This window comes from Neoarius graeffei, chromosome 17, assembly GCF_027579695.1.
Source record: "Neoarius graeffei isolate fNeoGra1 chromosome 17, fNeoGra1.pri, whole genome shotgun sequence".
Classification (NCBI taxonomy): domain Eukaryota; kingdom Metazoa; phylum Chordata; class Actinopteri; order Siluriformes; family Ariidae; genus Neoarius; species Neoarius graeffei.
The window spans coordinates 57,013,698-57,031,830 of record NC_083585.1 but is presented as its reverse complement, the minus strand read 5'-3'; the positions used below and the strand labels follow the sequence as shown (position 1 = coordinate 57,031,830).

Sequence of the window (18,133 nt, the reverse complement as noted above, 5' to 3'; positions counted from 1 at the left end):
CTCGACATTAGCAACAGTTAGAGGTTTTTAGCTTTCTCCCGAAATGTTTTCTTTTATTTCTTCTTCCTCAGGGTAGTAAAACTCGCTTTCACTGTGAAGACTGTCGTTATCGCTATCCATGCTGTAAAATTAATGTTATTCTCCTGAGAAATGCTGGCAAGAATTTATAAGATTTTTGATAATCTTATAAATAAATCTTATTAAAAAAATAAATGTTGACAAAAAATGCTACTATGTTGTTCGTTGTTGTGAACGAGCGAGTCACTAGAGGTCCATAACCGGGGTCCATATCGTAGGATACAGACCCGCTCGCCAGCCAATCAGAGCGCAAGATTTGATGCAAACCAGACCGTGAAAAAAATAAAGAGATTTATGTCACGGTTTTGGTTCTCCATGTCCCGGATGGAGCTCGGATGAAAAATATGAGTGGCGTATTTCCCAGGAAAACAGTCATGTCCATATTATACTGTATCATAAAGAAATGGATGAAAGTGTGTATGATATATGAAAGAGTGTTCAGAGAAAAAAAGTAAGAAAAACAAACAGACAAATCCCTTTTGTTTTCATAAATGTCAACATTTAATGAGCTTCACCACTGTACTTCAAATCTACACTTTTGAAAAGAGACCGGCCACGTTTTTTTTTTTTTTTTGTATTTTTTTTCAAACACATAATACATCTGGAGTCCTTCCGGTCCCTTCTGATCCCCACCTCTGTTTTCATGCCATCCAAAGCTATGTCCTTATTTTAAGCATATATATCATAAAATGTATGCAAATACCATTACCTCTGAGTAGAAACTTCAAATGTCTTATAAAAATGTTTGACAGCATGAGTAGTACCTTTTTTTTTTTTCCTCAAGTTGGCCCAATGCATGTTACAGGTTAGTCTCGTTCTTGAAAACACACTCCATTTAGTCTGGCATGGTTATCTTTAACATGCTATACCTGCTCAAAAGTTTTAGCACTGCCATGTTTTTGCACTTCAAACTTGAATGCAACATCTTCCAGTGAAGAAGACCAATCATGTCGATCATCGTGGGTTGTATCGCATGACGAAAACGATTGGTGTGATCTAACAGTCGGAAAAACACTGAATCGGGAAAACGTGGAAATATGGAATTTTGTACAAGTATAGATGGGCCCACCTCCAACCAATTGTTATTTTAAGTTTTTTTTTTGTAATTTTTTTGCACAGGGTTTTCTAGGAATATAAAAGTTGGAAGGGACATTCAAGTTTTTAAATCTCCACATTAAATTAAAAATGTGTGGAGGTAAACAACCAAGTCACTGAGCTCCAGAGGTAGAGACCAACAATGTGAATTCAGTATATACATATACACAAACAGTTCAGTGTTTCCTTAAAGAAAATTCAAATAATAATAATAATAATAATAATAATAATAAAGGGTTCTACTTCATTAGACTACTCATATCCACAGCTTTGCAGTACACACAAAACAATTAACATAATTGGTTATGTGTCATTTGTTTCCATAATCATACTGTTCTGGATTATGTTTTTATCTACACTTTTTTTTAGTGCAGGGAAAAAAAAACTAAAAGAAAAAGGGAAAAAAATATATGTACAATTATATGCAAGTCTCAAAAATAAAATCAAATTTCACAGCCCTAAAAAATGTGCAGGCTAATGCGACCTCTATACAGCAGTACTGTTTTTTATTTGATTCTTCTTATTTTCTTTTCGTTTTTTTTTCTTATTTCTTTTTTTTATGCACGGCACATCTTTCTTTCACTGTCGTTTTTTTCGTCTCCATTGAAATCTATCAACTACTCACTTATTTACATACCATATTCAGTGGATCATGAGGAAAGCATGCCATAGCACATTTAAGGAAGAAATTAAAAAATAGTCCTCTAAAAAATATATTAAATATTGTTTATTTTTGAGAGAGGTTTTTTTTTTCCTTTCTGAGAGATTGCGTTACGGACAGTGTGAAAGAGATGAAGGTGAAACTATGCCTTCCTTCCCTGGGTTCGTCATCATCAACAAGAACTACAAGAACAAGAACAAATAAAATATTTTAAAAAAGGAAAGAAAAATAAAGGAAAGAAAAAAAACTGCAGGGTTGAGGATATGTCAGTGACCTCAGTGATCGCCAGTGCGATGCCTCGGGCAGGCGGAAACACATGCTTTGGATTCAGACATGCACATTCACTCGCACACTTGTCTTTAGAAACAAGGTTTGTTTTTTTGGGGGAATATTTCATGGTTAATATGGAATGGCTATTGATCGCAACATGTTTATGGAGAATCATTGCCGTCCTCAGTTCAAGCTTCATAAAGAACGAGACATCCGTGTTCCTTCTGTATCAGCCATTACGTAACTACTGGCTCAGTAATATTTTACGATGGCAGCTGAGGAAATGCGGGAGATCTGCTCATGCTTTTTGTGGAAAAAGAACCCATCGACAGTCTCGGTCTCTCGAAACCACTTATTTTGTATTTTACCCCACCCCACTGCATCGTGGTCTCCTCTTTCGCTCAGGAACTATATCTGCCTCAGCATTTTTATCCTTCAGGAATGCTTTTTTTTTTGCATCCCTATTTCTCGGATTCTACTTTTTATTTACCTCGGCATTTAACTTTGGCCCCATGTTCACACTAGCAAGCGACAGAGCGACACGTGATCGCTCATTTTTGATGCTACGTACGCATCACGAAGCCAAGATTCCCACAACAAATCACATTTGACTCGAGATCTTCAAATGATCCCTCGGACCAATCCTATGGAAAGTGTGGTTCCTCACTTATAACTTTATTTCTTACCAGATGCAAAAATTGACGTGCAACTTATATCGAATGTATTCCAATAAAAATAAAGCTTGAAAGGAAGGCGCAAGCTACAGATATTGGAATCTCTGGTGCATTTGCGTAGCTAGTATAGTCACCTTGCTTTGCGAATTCAATCCGCTGAAAGAAGCGAGTACAAATCCTAGCACGTAACAACCAAATTGCACACTGATCAGTGCATTTTATTTGTTAGAAGACACACACACACATATCGTACTATTTCTCAAAAAAGAGACAGTATCAGTGACAAAGAGATTCGTCGCTTGCTAGTGTGACCGCTGGGTGAAGGATGCCACTCTAGATTTGCCCCAGCATTGAACCTTGAGGGACGCCACTCTTGATTTTGGCCTGTTTATCCAAGACACCTCACTACTTGGGTGGGGCCGGATTCCTACTGCTCCCTTTGATATTTCAGTATGAAATACTGACGGGAACGACCACGCGCACCGTGTACAGCAGTCTTCGAAGTGGCTTTGCCATTAGTATCTCTGTAAGGAAATACTGATTTCTTATGCTGCGTCTGAAAGTGTGAGAAAGAGCATAAGATGACTGAAATACACAATACAGCGACGAAAACAAAATCGAAATAAAACCAAGAAAGACTAAGCTATGAAATAACTCACTAGTATTAAATAAATTAATGAAACAGTGATGAGCTGGAAAATGCACTAGGAGGCAGGGGTGTGTGTGTGTGCGTGTGTGTGTGTGTGTGTGAGAGAGAGAAAGCGAGAGAGAGGTAGAGTGCGTGTTTGCCCTCCGTGCTATATGGAGTGATTGCACCCGTTCCCTCTATCAGTGAATAAATAAAGCATGACGTACAGAGTGGATGAATGGCAACAGCCTTTCCTCCATCAAACACACCTTCTAGTCCACAGAGGCCGTCCGTCTTCATCTGTTGGCGCTGTCTGTTTTGACATGTGTGCACAATTCTCTCACACACACACACACACACATATCCATACACCTACACATGCCACTGTACAGACTACAGAGTAGTGGAAATACTTCTACTGTACGTTAACACCACACCCAGCCCCCGCCCCTTGACTCTCTATTTACTCACAAAACTTCCTCGATCAGCAGTGGTTGCTTCTTTACAACTTCATTTAGGTTTAGTTAGTATTACAGTACACACACACGTCAGCCGTTCGGCTAAGTGCTAACTCCAGTGAAATGCTACGCAGGATTTTTTTTTTTTTTTTTTTGTGGGGCATCAGTAGTCCGGAGGTGTGTGTTTGTGTGTTTATGTGTGTATTTATGTGTGTGTGTGTGTGTGTGTGTGTGTGGGGTGGGCAGCCACCGCCACCATGTCTTCATCATCATCATCATCATCATCATGTTTGTCATTCATCATTAGCTACTCCCACACCAGAGGAGACGGAGGCATCTCGGAGGGCTGAGCTACTGTCGAGCTAGAAGAAGAAGAAGAACACAAACGCAGAAAAGAGAAAAACAGAGTTATATCACGTCTCCATCTAGTGTCTGAAACATGCTTGAAAGCTCTGTCTACATTTCATCACTTGACTTTCAAAACAAAAACAGATCTCTGAACTGGAATCGTTTCTGAGAGGGAAAAAAAAAAAAGTTCAGTGCAAAAGATTGTACACCCTTAAGGGAGAATGCGATTAATAAAGAAACAATAATATCAAGAGTTAAAAAGTTTAAAAGCTTGCATCTTTCTTTCTTAAACCTGAAACGTTCTTTAATAATTTGTATTTGAGGATAAAACCGTCTCAAACTCATGCTTTGAAGAGTTTTAGGATCATCTCAGCTGTATTAACAATTCGTCTTTACATATCAGTTTAAAAAGTACTGGAACAGCAAGGCCAATTCTTTTACACCGAAAACATTTGGGTTTGAGATCAAAAGATGAGTCGTGGGCTGGCAGATCAGAATATCGGTTTTCATTTCCTGATATCCAGACGTGTTCAACAACATTTCATCATCATCATAGTTTCTCGCCTGGCATGAGATCGGCCTTGGGGCGCAGTTGCTTGAAGCAGGGAAATCTGATCTCTAACAACCGCATGAAATCCTGCTTCACCATCATTGTCTTTTGGGCCTGCGTTTTATCAACCCTGAGCAATTCTTCCAACTCTTTTATTCCACTCTCAATTCTTTTGTTGAACAGTACAACTTTCTGTATTGCATCATTTGGCATTCAGCACACGTGTGCTATGAGGTTCGAAAGTGAACATGACACCTTCTGTTTAACCTCTGGGGTCTGAGGATCTTCTGGCACTCTAATGATTTGGGTATGCTCTGAGTTTATCATCAATTTCAACAAATCTAAGCAGTATTTTCAAAGACGCATGACTTTTTTGTATTCAGCACAAGTTCAGCTACAATATCATCTCTGTAGTGTGTATGTCATGATTGTACTTTTAAAACAAATAACAGATAAATGAAGATGCTGTAAAAAGCAGTTTTTGAACTGTGTTAGAATGTGTGAAAAAAAACATGGCGTCGAACCATTTTGGTCACTTGAGGTGATTCTGTTCAGTCTCAGGAATGGATCAAGCACAAAAACTTAAATCTGCTCCATTGATTTTGACAATTAACTTGCCATCAGAAAATTTATCTCCTATTATTTTGGGATAAAGGGTTGGCAGTGGGAGGGGTATTCAATGAGAAGAGTAAAAAATTTACATTCATTCAATGAGAAGAGTGAAAACCACTGCCAACTCTTAATCCCATCAGGTCAAGTCCCAATGGATAAGGTCCTGTTTTTTCACACATTCCAACACAGTTCTAAAACTGCTTTTTACAACAGCGTCATTTATCTGGTATTTGACTTTATCTTGGTATTTGATTCTCTTCAGTGTGTCTTGAAATTAACTCGTACTATTTTACTCAGTTCAGAGCCACAACCAACTCTGTTACACAATTACTCTGTAATTTTGCTCCCACTCCAACTCCAAATTTTACTTTCCAAACTCAAAATAGAGCAAAATTAACTATTTTGAGGGAAATACTTTTAACTCTGGAAAAATTGCTGAGTCATTATTCCTGTCTCTGCACTACAGCGTATCAACCCATCTGCTCATCAGAAATAGAAGAAATATTTACACTTACTCAAGTCAATCTTGGGCTGGATCGAGCTGAAGTAAAAAAAGAAAAAAGGCACCGTTCATCATCAGTGTCGCAGTTCTCAAGATTGGACCAAATTGCTGTCCTGAATCAAGAACTGAATCACGAATTGATTCGCTGTCCTGAAACTGATTCACTGTCCTGAAATTGAATCGCTGTCCTGAATCATCCGAAGCGCAGAAAATCTGCGTGCCATCTCACAACAAGTTTTACCTCCAAATAGCCTGAAATCTGTCGGACAGATTTTATCCTGTTTACGGTGGGCGATCCTGAGAGAAACCAATCAAAACTGAAAGTGTGAAAGTGATGATCATGCTGTTACCATGTGAACAGTCTTTTATGAATGCGTAAGTGGGCGCTCAGCGCTACAACACCAGTGTGACTGAGGAAGGTGACAAGTTTTATGTTTCATCTAATTTAGGTAATTTAAAAACTACAATATTATTTGGCAGTTGGCACATAGGAAAGTGTAAAGCATAAAGTTTCTGTCAATATGTTTATCATGCTTGTATGATTAAAAAAACCTCACAAAGACATTTATCTCAATACATGACCTACTCATTTTAAACTTGCCGAGCTTCGCTGGCAAAGCTCTCGACCCCAGAGGGTTAATACCATACATCTTCAAGTGATCAAAAATACTAGAACACGACTGACAGGTGTCCTTGTTGCCCAGGATTTCCCTGTTAGACTATTTTTTTTAAAAACAATTAATAGTGTTGAACGTCTGCTTTTGGTGTGAGCTCTGGGTTTCACCTATATTTCTTGTTAAAAAGGATAAACCAACATGAAGACCAGAGAGCTGCCTATAGGAGAAAAACAAGTCATTTTAAAGCTGAGAAGAGATGGAAGATTGATCAGAGCCATTGCACGATTATCAGACTCTACAGGGCAGAGGTGATGGTCATCAGCTGTCCATCGCTAGTGAAGATGACTGCTTCATTAGGATGCACAAAAACGGAGATGAGCCACAAGGCCTGCACCAGAGTGACAGAGCCGTTTGCAGCGGCGGCACTAACGGCCCGGCCGAGCTGCCACGGAATGTCTGGCCCCACGAGCCCTCGCATAATATTCTTCTCTCCTAACGAAGTGCCTTGCACAGTAAGGTAAGACAAACAATGTCGTGACCCCATCGTGTTGTCTCTCTGGACCTCCAGACCTGATGCCAAGTGGTGCACAAAAGCACCACAGACCTGATGGGTATGGAAGTTGCCCCGCAGTGACAATTGACTTGCCAAATGATGCCATCTGTTGGTCATTTGAGTGGCTCTTCCACATGCCATCTGGTAGTGTGCCATTAACCCTGTTGGGTTCATCTGCCACACTGCACCAAAAAGTGACCTGCTGCCAGCGCCTTATTGATGATGTACTATTTAACCCATACCTGGAACCCAGGCAGGGTGCTACCACTCTGGGTCAGAGCAGACCTGGGAGCAATGGTAATTAAGGGATAACTCCACTTTCCCCAATATTCAAGTCCTCCCAGACCTGAGACTCACCACCAGTTGCAGTTTAAAGTCATACCCAGGACTAGGGGTGATGGTGTCACAAGACGTTCAAAGAAGACTTCAAGAGCAGAAATATAGAGTCCCTAGCACAAGATGCAAACCGCTCTTTGGTAAGAATCAAAAGGCCGACTGGAATCTGCATACAGAGGTGAGCCACAAAAGTTCTGGAAACAGGTTGAACCTCTACCAAAGTGATGGAAAGGTCAAAGTGTTGATGGGGGGAAAGGATCTGCTCCAAAACATACAAGCTATTTGGTCAAGCATGGTGGAGGTAGTGTCATGGCTTGGGCTTGCATGGATGGTTTTGGAACAGGCTTCTGAATCGTTATTGATGATCTAACTCATGATGGTTGCAGCAGAATGAATTCAGAAGTCCATAAAATCAGTCAATTTACAGATAAATGCATCCAATCTACCTGGAAAGAACTTCATCATGCAACAAAACAACGACCCAAAACACACTGCCAACATAACACAGGACTTCATCAGGGGGAAAAGTAGAAGATATTTGACTGGACAAGTCAATCACCAGAAATTAACTCATTTGAGCAGCATTTCTCAAATGGGTAAAGGAGGAGACTGTAAGGAGGGAACCCCCGAAAAAAAAAAAACGCAACTGAAAAAAGCTGTGGTTCAAACCTGCAAAAGCATCACAAAAGAAGACTGCAACAGTCTGGTGAGGTCAGGGGTCACCGGCTTGATGCAGTTATTTGCAAGCAAAAGATATGCAACCAAATATTAAGTGTTATTTACATTAATCTACTCTAAGACTGCTCCAATACTTTTGCTAACCAAAAAATTGGATGGTCTTGACACCAAATGGTGATGTTTTCTGAGTTGTTACATAACATTACAATCCAGGCATTTAGCAGACATGCTTATCCAGAGTAACATACAACAAGGGGGTACATGACACAGTGCTCCTGGAACAGAGAGAGAAGGGCCTTATTCAAGGGCCCAACAGTGGCAGGTTGTCAGTGCTGGGGCTGGAACCCATGACCTTTAGATCAGTAACCCAGAGCCTTAATTGTTAAGCCACCAGTGTTTAACACATCTAGATGTAAATATTTATCTCATTCATCTTTTGAACTCAAACTTTCAATGTGTAGCAAACAATGGCCTTGCTGTTCCAATACTTTTAGCTATATCTGGCCAAATCATTTGAATTTTTTTTTTTTGGCTACGGTGCAAACTGAACTTTTTGCAATGGAAATCAAATAATTAAATAAACACATGCCTTGAAACACTGACTGAACTCTGTTTAATATACAGAAATGACATTTATTTTTCATTTTGTGACTTTTCTGTTTTTATTTTATCAACACCATTCAACATAATTTTAAAAATCACAGAGTGTCGGTCTCTATATCAAATCTAACTTTCAAACACAGGCAGTTTAACTAACAGACAATGGCGCCCTCTTCTGGTAAGGAATAAAAAGACTGTGGGCCATTGTCTTACCTGATAAAGCTTTTGAAAGCAGCGGACTGGGGATTTATACATAAAGGTACCCGATTTCCCTTCTGCTGCTCCAGGATGAACTGATGAATGATCTCTGTGTGAAGAGGAGAAACAGACAAAATGTGGAGTTAAAAAAAAAAAAACACAAAAGACGTGTGAAAATATGTACACATCACTAATATTGCTATTTTGTATACGTTTATACAATTAAATAAAAAACAAGTATTAGTATTATATAAAAACATGCACATGCATTTTTTTAGTTGTATATGTCTCTCAAAGAAAGAAAGAAAGAAAGAAAGAGAGTTGTATTATGCAAAAGCATTGACAATTTTTTTTCGGTGCATCTTTCAAAATCTGAGACCCCCAGGGCATAACATACATATTTTATAGTCTTCAGTGCCTCAGGATGTGAGCCACATTCAGAAGTGACTGCTGTCTCACTGATTATAGACCCAAACTGCCCTGAACAGCCCTTCTCCACTCTTCTCCACTCTTTTCCCAACATGGCTACATGGACGAATGTGCTTTCAGTCTCCAGGCGGCTGACGTCCGCCATCACTAATCCTCCAGCAGTAACGCAGCACATGCAGGATCTGAAGAGGAAGGAGGAGGAAGGGCAGGGCTATTTTGGGCCGGTCACAAGGTAAGCCTGCTTTTAATCCTGCAGGCCGTCGCTGACAGCCGCTCAGAGTGAAAGGCCACCACTGATGGAGGGGCCTCAGAGAAAGGCGGGGGAAAAAACGAGGGGAAGGATAAAAAACCCAAAACAAACGGCAGCAGTGGGAGGGCGAGCAGCACAGCAGGAGCCATGATTACCACACAATGGCATGATGGGTACATACTCTTAGACCTGATCCAATCCAATTTTACAGAAAAAAATGAAAGAGAAGGAAAGAAAGAAAGACAAAAAAATGGAAAGAAAAAGAAAAAAGGTGGACAGGAAGAAAAAGAGCAAGATGGAAAATAACAAACAATGAAGAAAGAAAGAAAGAAAGACTGTACCTTTGACCTGCCGCACTGATGTTAGATTTTTCTCAAAGCCGTCGTCGAACTTGGGGTTGGTGACGGGCTCGAAGTCGCTGGTGTAAACTCGGCCAGACGATGTGGTGTAGCAGCATTTACACATGCAGGTGTGGTAGCGCAGGCGCCCTTCATCCAGGTACGGGTGAGCCAGAGCATCTTTAGCAGAGATCCTCTTTGACTGGAGAAAGAAACAAGTTGTCGACATGAACACATTGTACAAAAAACATTCCTGAATTATCTTTTTTTTTTTTTTTTTATGTGAAAGATTCTCTGGTCCGATTTTCGCCTTGGCGCAAAGCACTGCTTTTAGCAGAAACCTAACACTTCATCACCCTGAGAACATCATCCCCACTGTGAAGCATGGTGGTGGCAGCATCACATTTTGGAGATGCTTTGCATGAGCAGGGACTAGAAAACTGCTAGATGGAGCCATATACAAGGCAAAAGATTTCAGACTCAGGCGCAGGTTTGCCTTTCAACACAATGACGAGCCTAAACATATTACCAAAGCTACACTGGAGTGGTTCAGAACCAAGAACCTGAACAATCCAGTCAAGTCTCAGACATCAATCTGTGGCAGGATTTGAAAACTGCTGTTCGCCGTCCAATCGGGCAGAGCTGCAGTAATTCTGCCAAGAGGAACGGACAGAAATATCAGGATAGGTATAGCAAGGATAAAGCCAAGGAGGTGAACCGTTATGCAACCAACAAATGTGTGCTTTTTGTTTAATTAAGCTTTGGATCACAATAAAAATGTTGAAATTTAAAAAATTAGGCATAATGTGTATATGAATTAAGTCCATTTCGATTTCAGGTTTCAGGCATATCAGGTAAAAATTCAAATTCAATCCAAATTCCTTGAAACTGCTCTCATTGAAATCAGAATTGAATGCAGAATAACATACTTTTTTACAGAATTAAAATATGTTTATCCGTTCTTGAGATATTACAAATCAAAGACTGAAGAAACGGTTTAATTTTTAGAAACCTGCCGTAATATTCTGTCTGAGGATCACATGGTCCAAAATGGGCCTCATTAACCAATGAGATCAAAGGTTTTTTCTTAATAACGTTTCTATTTTTCAAGATATTTACATGGAAATTGAGAGGCACATGGTGTAGACGGTTGTAGACTGAATACAAAGTCTGAAAAATTAGCAAAAACAAATTATGCAAATTAGCATTTGATTAGTTTTAATTATGCTAATTAGGTAAAACCATTAAATAAGTACACCCTCTTCTTCAAAGTTTCACCAAGTGGCTTTATTTGTGCGATATAAAGCTGATCTTAACTCTCATTTATACATCACAAAGGAGAAATCAGTGTTAATTATAAAATATGCATCAATAAGCACTGAACGTCATTCACGTCTACCATTCTCGATCAAAATAAAAAAGTACTAAAAGATTATTTCGAATCCCCTCTTTGTGCCCTGTAGGCCTTTGTATTTCTCAGTAGGGCCTACTAGTGTTTATCTGAAAGAATATAAATGATTATTTCGATTAATATTCACAGCTTTCAAGGTGAACTTCGAAAAAACTGTCTGATCCACATCCAATAAACAATTCACATTAACTGAACTGAAATTGACACTCGCGTTTCTGACTTCCAGTTTTGTTTTTTTTTAAATCTCATTCGGACCACTAAGATCTCAATATTTTTCATCAAAAGAACTCGAGTTATATTCTAAAATAGTTATTTATCTACATGAATCAGTTTGATTTGAAAAAAACAAGTAGGTAAAGCTCCGAAAACTCACTTCAAAGTCTCCCGTGAAGCATAACATCAAAACTAGCAGACGGAAAATTTTGCTGAATCCTTCATCAGAAACAGTGAGAGCTGTTTTAGAGAACATCCCTATAAAAGTGATCTGATTGATATTCACGGGTAATCCAGTGAGAAACCGATCGAGAGAGAGAGAGCCTGACCGCTTTCCCGTGACTCAAAAAGAAAAGCACCGGCAGTTTCCTGACGTCCCGCGAGCAGAGTTTTTACTCTGTTGTACCGACTTCAACCGGCCGTTACTCCCAAAGTACTGAACAAGATACATTTCTTTGGAAAGTAGAGATTATAAGCATTTTAATGATAATATTCACGATAAAAAATATTCAAGAGTTAAGCAATGACAGGTTTGGAAACTTAGATGAGCGTCTGCATGGACAACAATCGATCGATCGACAGGTACTTTATTCGTCCTGAAGGAAATTAAGGCATCCAGTAGCTTATATGACACACACAAATAAAAAGATCCCACAGAAGACAGTATGTGGAAAATTCCCTGGGGTGTAAATATTTATGCAAGGCACTGCGTTTATTCTCTCTCAAATCAAAGCTTATTATTTCTAAACTTTCCAAGCACACTTGTGTAAAAATGCAGCTTTGAAAGATTCTTAATTTCTCGAAATTAGTTTTTCAGAAGGTACGAGTTTAAGATGAGCAAATGAACAAACAGAGATGGGAAAAAACCTTCCTTGGGAAGCTATAAAGTCTTAACTGAAAAAAAAACCCCACCTTTTTTTCTCCGAGTGTGTGTTAAACAAATGATGTGTACGGGAAACTTTCATACCAGCAGTCAAGGAGGCCTATGAATGTAATAATGCTGCCATTACAGTCAGACGATACAATCCAATATGACAAATGTGAAATGAAAGTGGGACACAATCCCGTCTCTGAAAAGCTTGTTTCCTGATACACACTCACCGGCCACTTTAATAGGAACTTGTTCTTGATTCTAAGATTCCTGTTCTTGGCTGCAGGAATGGAACCCAACATGTTGTGTGTCTTCTGCTGTTGCGTGCTGAGATGCTTTTCTGCTCAGCATGGTTGTAAAGAGTGATTATACAGTACGAGTTGCTATATCCTTCCTAGTAAAAAAAAAAAAAAAAGCTCGAACCAATCTGCCATTTTCCTCTGACTTCTCTTATCAACGAGGTGTTTATTTCCACCCACTCAACTGTTGCTCACTCACTTGATGTTTTTTGTTTTTCGCACCATTCTGTGTAAACTCTAGAGACGGCTGTGTGTGAAAACCCCAGGACGAGATCAGCAGTTTCTGAAATACTCAAACCAAGCTCAAATCATCTGGCTCAAACCAACACCCATGCCACAGCGAAAGAAAGTCACACTTTGAGATCATAATTTTTCCCATTCTGATGTTTGAACATCGTGAACATTAACTGATTTGTATCTGCGTGATTCGATACGTCGTGCTGCTGTCAAGGGATCGGCTGAATACAGAACCGCATCAAACAGCAGGTGGATGGGCGTAACGTGTCAATTTCATTCATAAACCAAATGTTTTTAAAATCGTGTTGCCTCAAAATCAGTTTTCTTTCTATATTCAGAACCATAAATATTTGTTTATAGATGTCCTCGGTTTTCAATCCTATCCCTAATGAGAAGAATCCATCCATCCATTATCTGTAGCCGCTTTATCCTGTTCTACAGGGTCGCAGGCAAGCTGGAGCCTATCCCAGCTGACTACGGGCGAAAGGCGGGGTACACCCTGGACAAGTCGCCAGGTCATCACAGGGCTGACACATAGACACAGACAACCATTCACACTCACATTCACACCTACGCTCAATTTAGAGTCACCAGTTAACCTAACCTGCATGTCTTTGGACTGTGGGGGAAACCGGAGCACCCGGAGGAAACCCATGCGGACACGGGGAGAACATGCAAACTCCGCACAGAAAGGCCCTCGCCGGCCACAGGGCTCGAACCTGGACCTTCTTGCTGTGAGGCGACAGCGCTAACCACTACACCACTGTGCCGCCCCACACAGCGTCCCTGATTTCCATAAATAACTTCAAATTTTGATTCGTCTGACCACAGAACAGTTTTCCACTTTGCCACAGTCCATTTTAAATGAGCCTTGGCCCAGAGAAGACGTCTGCGCTTCTGGATCATGTTTAGATACGGCTTCTTCTTTGAACTATAGAGTTTTAGCTGGCAACGGCGGATGGCACGGTGAATTGTGTTCACAGATAATGTTCTCTGGAAATATTCCTGAGCCCATTTTGTGATTTCCAATACAGAAGCATGCCTGTATGTGATGCAGTGCCGTCTAAGGGCCCGAAGATCACGGGCACCCAGTATGGTTTTCCGGCCTTGACCCTTACGCACAGAGATTCTTCCAGATTCTCTTCCAGATAATGAGAAGAATATTTTCTCAAAATGTTGATTAATGTTGGATTTATATTAAATGACAAGTATATTTTTTTCTCTTCACACTGAAATAAACATTTTAATTAAATGAATGCATATTTAAAGTGTATTAAAAAAATGAATAGTGCCCTGTGGAGCTAGAATAACCCCGAGGTACTTGAATCACATACTGTATTGCCCGATGCCTCATACCTGTGAAGGAGAACAAGCAGGAAAAACACTTTGCGCTAATATTTACACGTGAGTACGTAAACGGCCGAAGTTTATCCTCATTATAATATTATAATGAGCAAGGTTGCAACAAACATGGCAGAATCGGTGGCTTCCGACACGGAAGTGAGCGCTCGAGAGCCTACAAGCTCACAGTTGTGTTTAGATTTGGAATATTTCAATTCTTGATTTTTATAAAAATATTTTTCTAAATATTTCAATTTGTCTCAATTTAGGAGTCTTTGTTCGATCTGGACGATCCTCCATGTTTGCTGTGGCTCCGCAGTCGTGACCTCTGACTCGCGCATGACCATGACCTCACGTGACTTTTCCGAACAGGCTGCTGAGCGAGTGGTTTGCAGGGTGTCTACAGGTTTGTCCAAGTTAAATTTAAGACTTTTTAAGACAGGCATCACCAAATGGCGGACCTCGGTCCGGACCTAGTGATGGTTCTGTCCGGACCCGTGACCAATGGTAAATTCACGAGATTAAGTAATTTTCATGAAGCATTATTTTGGATGGTCGTGGCTATTGACAGCGGGCGCTGCTACTCCAGTTAATACGACAACAGCTTCACTCAGACCCCGTCCACACGTAGCCGGGTATCTGCTAAATCGAAGATATTTTTCTACGTTTTGGCCTGTCATCCACATGAAAACACATCAAAAACGAATATTTAAAAAAACTCCGGGCAAAGTGAAGATTTTTGAAAACTCCGTGTATGCCTTTTCGTGTGGACAGAGATAACCGGAGTTTTGCATTTTAGAACGTCACAATCTGCGCCAAAAAAATGACAACAAATCTGCCCTGACGTCAAACGTGCGACCTTTGTTTACTGCAGAAGCCAGATTAAGCATGGACTTAAGCTAGCCGCACACCACGGCGATCCACGCGGTACCGAACCGACCCATTTCAGAGCCGACTCCCGACAGGGCACGCACATATCCCCCGACTGTTGACGAGTGCAGTCATGATTGAAGCGACACGTGACAACTTAATAGCTTTGTGATTGGCTATTGGATATAGTTACTGTTAAATCCAACACTTGAAGATGCTACAGGCTGAATTACAAATGACACAACATGGAATATGTAGCGCACTATCTAGGCTGCATGAGCTATTATTCCCAACCTTAAATAGTGCACTTATATAGGGGAGTTAAAGCGATTTGGAATTCAGCCACACAACTTGAGCAGAGTGGCTTTCCAGCCCACTGTGTCTATGGATAAAGCTTCAGTCTATGGAATTACAGTATATACCTGCATTAGGTGCTACCAACATGTATTTCTCGCGCTAGAAATTGTGTTTAATGATGTCACGTGTTATATGCGAAAGATATGATTGGCTATTGCTAGCGACTCTCGCCGATCAGTCTGGCTCCCGATTAGTTTTTTGAATCGGCTGTGAGATGAGTCGGTACCATCGAAAAATAGTCTTTACACCTGACTCGCGACTTCAGTTGGCTCGGTACGCTGAAAATCGGCGTAGTGTGCGGCTAGCTAAAGAGTAATGGATCGGAGTAGTGCCTTGAAAGCGTTAATTATTGTGCAGGTGCTATTTACATCTTTAATTTTAGAAGCCCAACTACTGCTCCAAGAGCACAGGTGATGTGATTAGGGGGTAGGATTTGGGGAAATAATGCCATCTACAGGTTTGGAATGCTTATGAATGTCATTGAAAACGCAGATGTTCGGTTATGTGTGGAAGGGATTTTTTTCAAAGACGAGGTGGTGTGGATAAAACATTTTTATAAACGGAGGGGGGGAAAATGTTTGGTTTTAAAAATACCCGGCTACGTGTGTACATGGCATCAGTTGAGCCAATAAAATCGTTAGTTTACCCAGCGCACCACAGCAGAGCAACAAGCAGAGAGGAAGAGAGTTAAGTTCAGAGACAACTGACCGAGACAACATGGCTTGCTCCAAAAGGCGGCAGAAAGTAGACAAGGAAAATCGTTGTTTTAAAGATGAATGGACGGAGAAATATATGTTCATTCTTCCGGCGAGCAGTTCAAAACCAGTGTGCCTCATATGCTCCGAAAACGTGGCATTAATTAAAAGCGGCAACGTGAAGCGCCACTACGAAACGAAGCACAGCACTTTTGAGCAAAGTTATCCCCTGAAGTCCGAGCTGAGGGCACGCAAAATAACCCAACTGCAAGCACTGTATGACAGGTCTACCCGACTCATCACACATACATTTACAGCCCAGCAACGTGCAAACGAATGTTCCTTAAAAGTAGCGTGGATTTTGGGGCAACGTAAACACATTGGAGTGTGTTCCCTGGTCTAATCAAAGGAACACTGCACACCTTGACTATGTTTGGATCGACTTACAGCTGTGAGTCAGCTTTTTCCACTATGAACATTGTCAAAACCAAGTAGGCTCAACAATGAACACCTACATATCTGCATGAGAATGGCACTCCAACCAAGATTTAAAGTGCTGATGACACGTTTTTGACATCTTTGGCGATGTTTTATAACATAAAAAGTAATTCCCGATGATCCATATATTAATTCACGAAGGCGCCTATTTTACAAGTTATGATAAAAAACGCGGCTATTTGGGCAAATTTGACGGGGCTGCAGCACCCAGGAGACGAAAGAGGAGGAGGAGCTATATGACGTCAGCGAAAGAACCTTCCTCCTAACTTACCAGTTTGTCATTATTAGTATTATTATTATACATTTTATATATATATATATATATATATATATATATATATATATATATATATATAGTTATTATGCCTTCGCGTTGTGTTGCCGGCTTTTGCTCCAAAACCCACAAGGATGGGGTAAGTTTATTCAAGTTTCCCAGAGATCCCGAGCTGCATGCGAAGTGGGTGAAGCAAGTCAGGCGCACTCGTGACAAGTGGGAGCCCTCACCAACATCCGTCCTGTGCTCTGAACACTTCGATTTGGATTGTTTTGACACCCTTCCCAGCTTAAAAGAATCTCTTGGGTGTTCAGTTCAGCACAAACGTGTGTTACTACCATCAGCAGCGCCTACACAGTGTTGCCAGATTGGGAGGTTTCCCGCCCAGTTGAGTGGTTTCAAGTGCATTTTGGTGGGTTTTGAACATATTTTGGGCTGGAAAACGTCAGGAGTATCTGGCAACACATACTGCTGATGTTTTCCAGCCCAAAATATGTTCAAAACCCACCAAAATGCACTTGAAACCGCTCAACTGGGTGGGAAAAATCCCAATCTGGCAACACTGCCAGTATTCCGGAGGGGGTCTACTCGTAGCTATGCCGGATCCAAAGACAGTCCTCCTGTCAGAACATGTGTTGTGAAACGACATAAGATAAAGGTACGTAGAGCTATAGATTCTACATGATAATCATAAATGTAATCATAAAGTCGGCGTGATATCAGTCACGTATTTGCTTGTGAAAGCTTGCGGCTTTCATGTAACTGCCGCCTAGCAACGAGAGGCAAAGGGTAAAGAGGGTAGGCTATCATAGATTCTATTCGGAAGAGATCAACACAATTCTAGACTCCCAGAAGAGGAAGAGCTAGCACTAGAGAGTTCACCGGCGTTTTCATGCGCCATTTCCATTGAGTAGAACCAGAGTAGAACAGCCAGTGAACCGCAGCGTGTTCTCCCGCTGACGTCACAACATGGCCGCGAGCCACGGACCCAGTTTTCTTGCGCTGTGCAATTAAAAGTTGGATATTTGCGTAACAACAGCTTCTTTTCACGTAATTATAACAGAAATCTAACATGTTTGCCATGTTGTATAGTTTATTTAAGAAATTGCATGGAGTCATGTTCATGTCATCAGCACTTTAAATTACTGGCAGGTCAGCCACATGCCCGTTTTTCTCATTAAGAAGAGTAAAA

At 40.6% G+C, this 18,133-nt stretch overlaps 1 protein-coding gene across 1 annotated transcript in view; it reads right to left on the bottom strand.

Moving 5' to 3' along the window:
- Nucleotides 1–555: 555 nt before the first annotated feature.
- nlk2 (nemo-like kinase, type 2) overlaps nt 556–18,133 on the bottom strand; it is a 269,767-nt gene continuing 252,189 nt past the window's right edge. The window contains exons 9-11 of the mRNA XM_060897765.1: nt 9,879–10,077; nt 8,874–8,967; nt 556–4,226 (exon numbers count right to left, since the gene is read on the bottom strand). Coding sequence (XP_060753748.1) covers nt 4,172–4,226; nt 8,874–8,967; nt 9,879–10,077 — 348 coding nt within the window. The 3' untranslated portion in view covers nt 556–4,171. The remainder of the gene's footprint in view (nt 4,227–8,873; nt 8,968–9,878; nt 10,078–18,133) is intronic.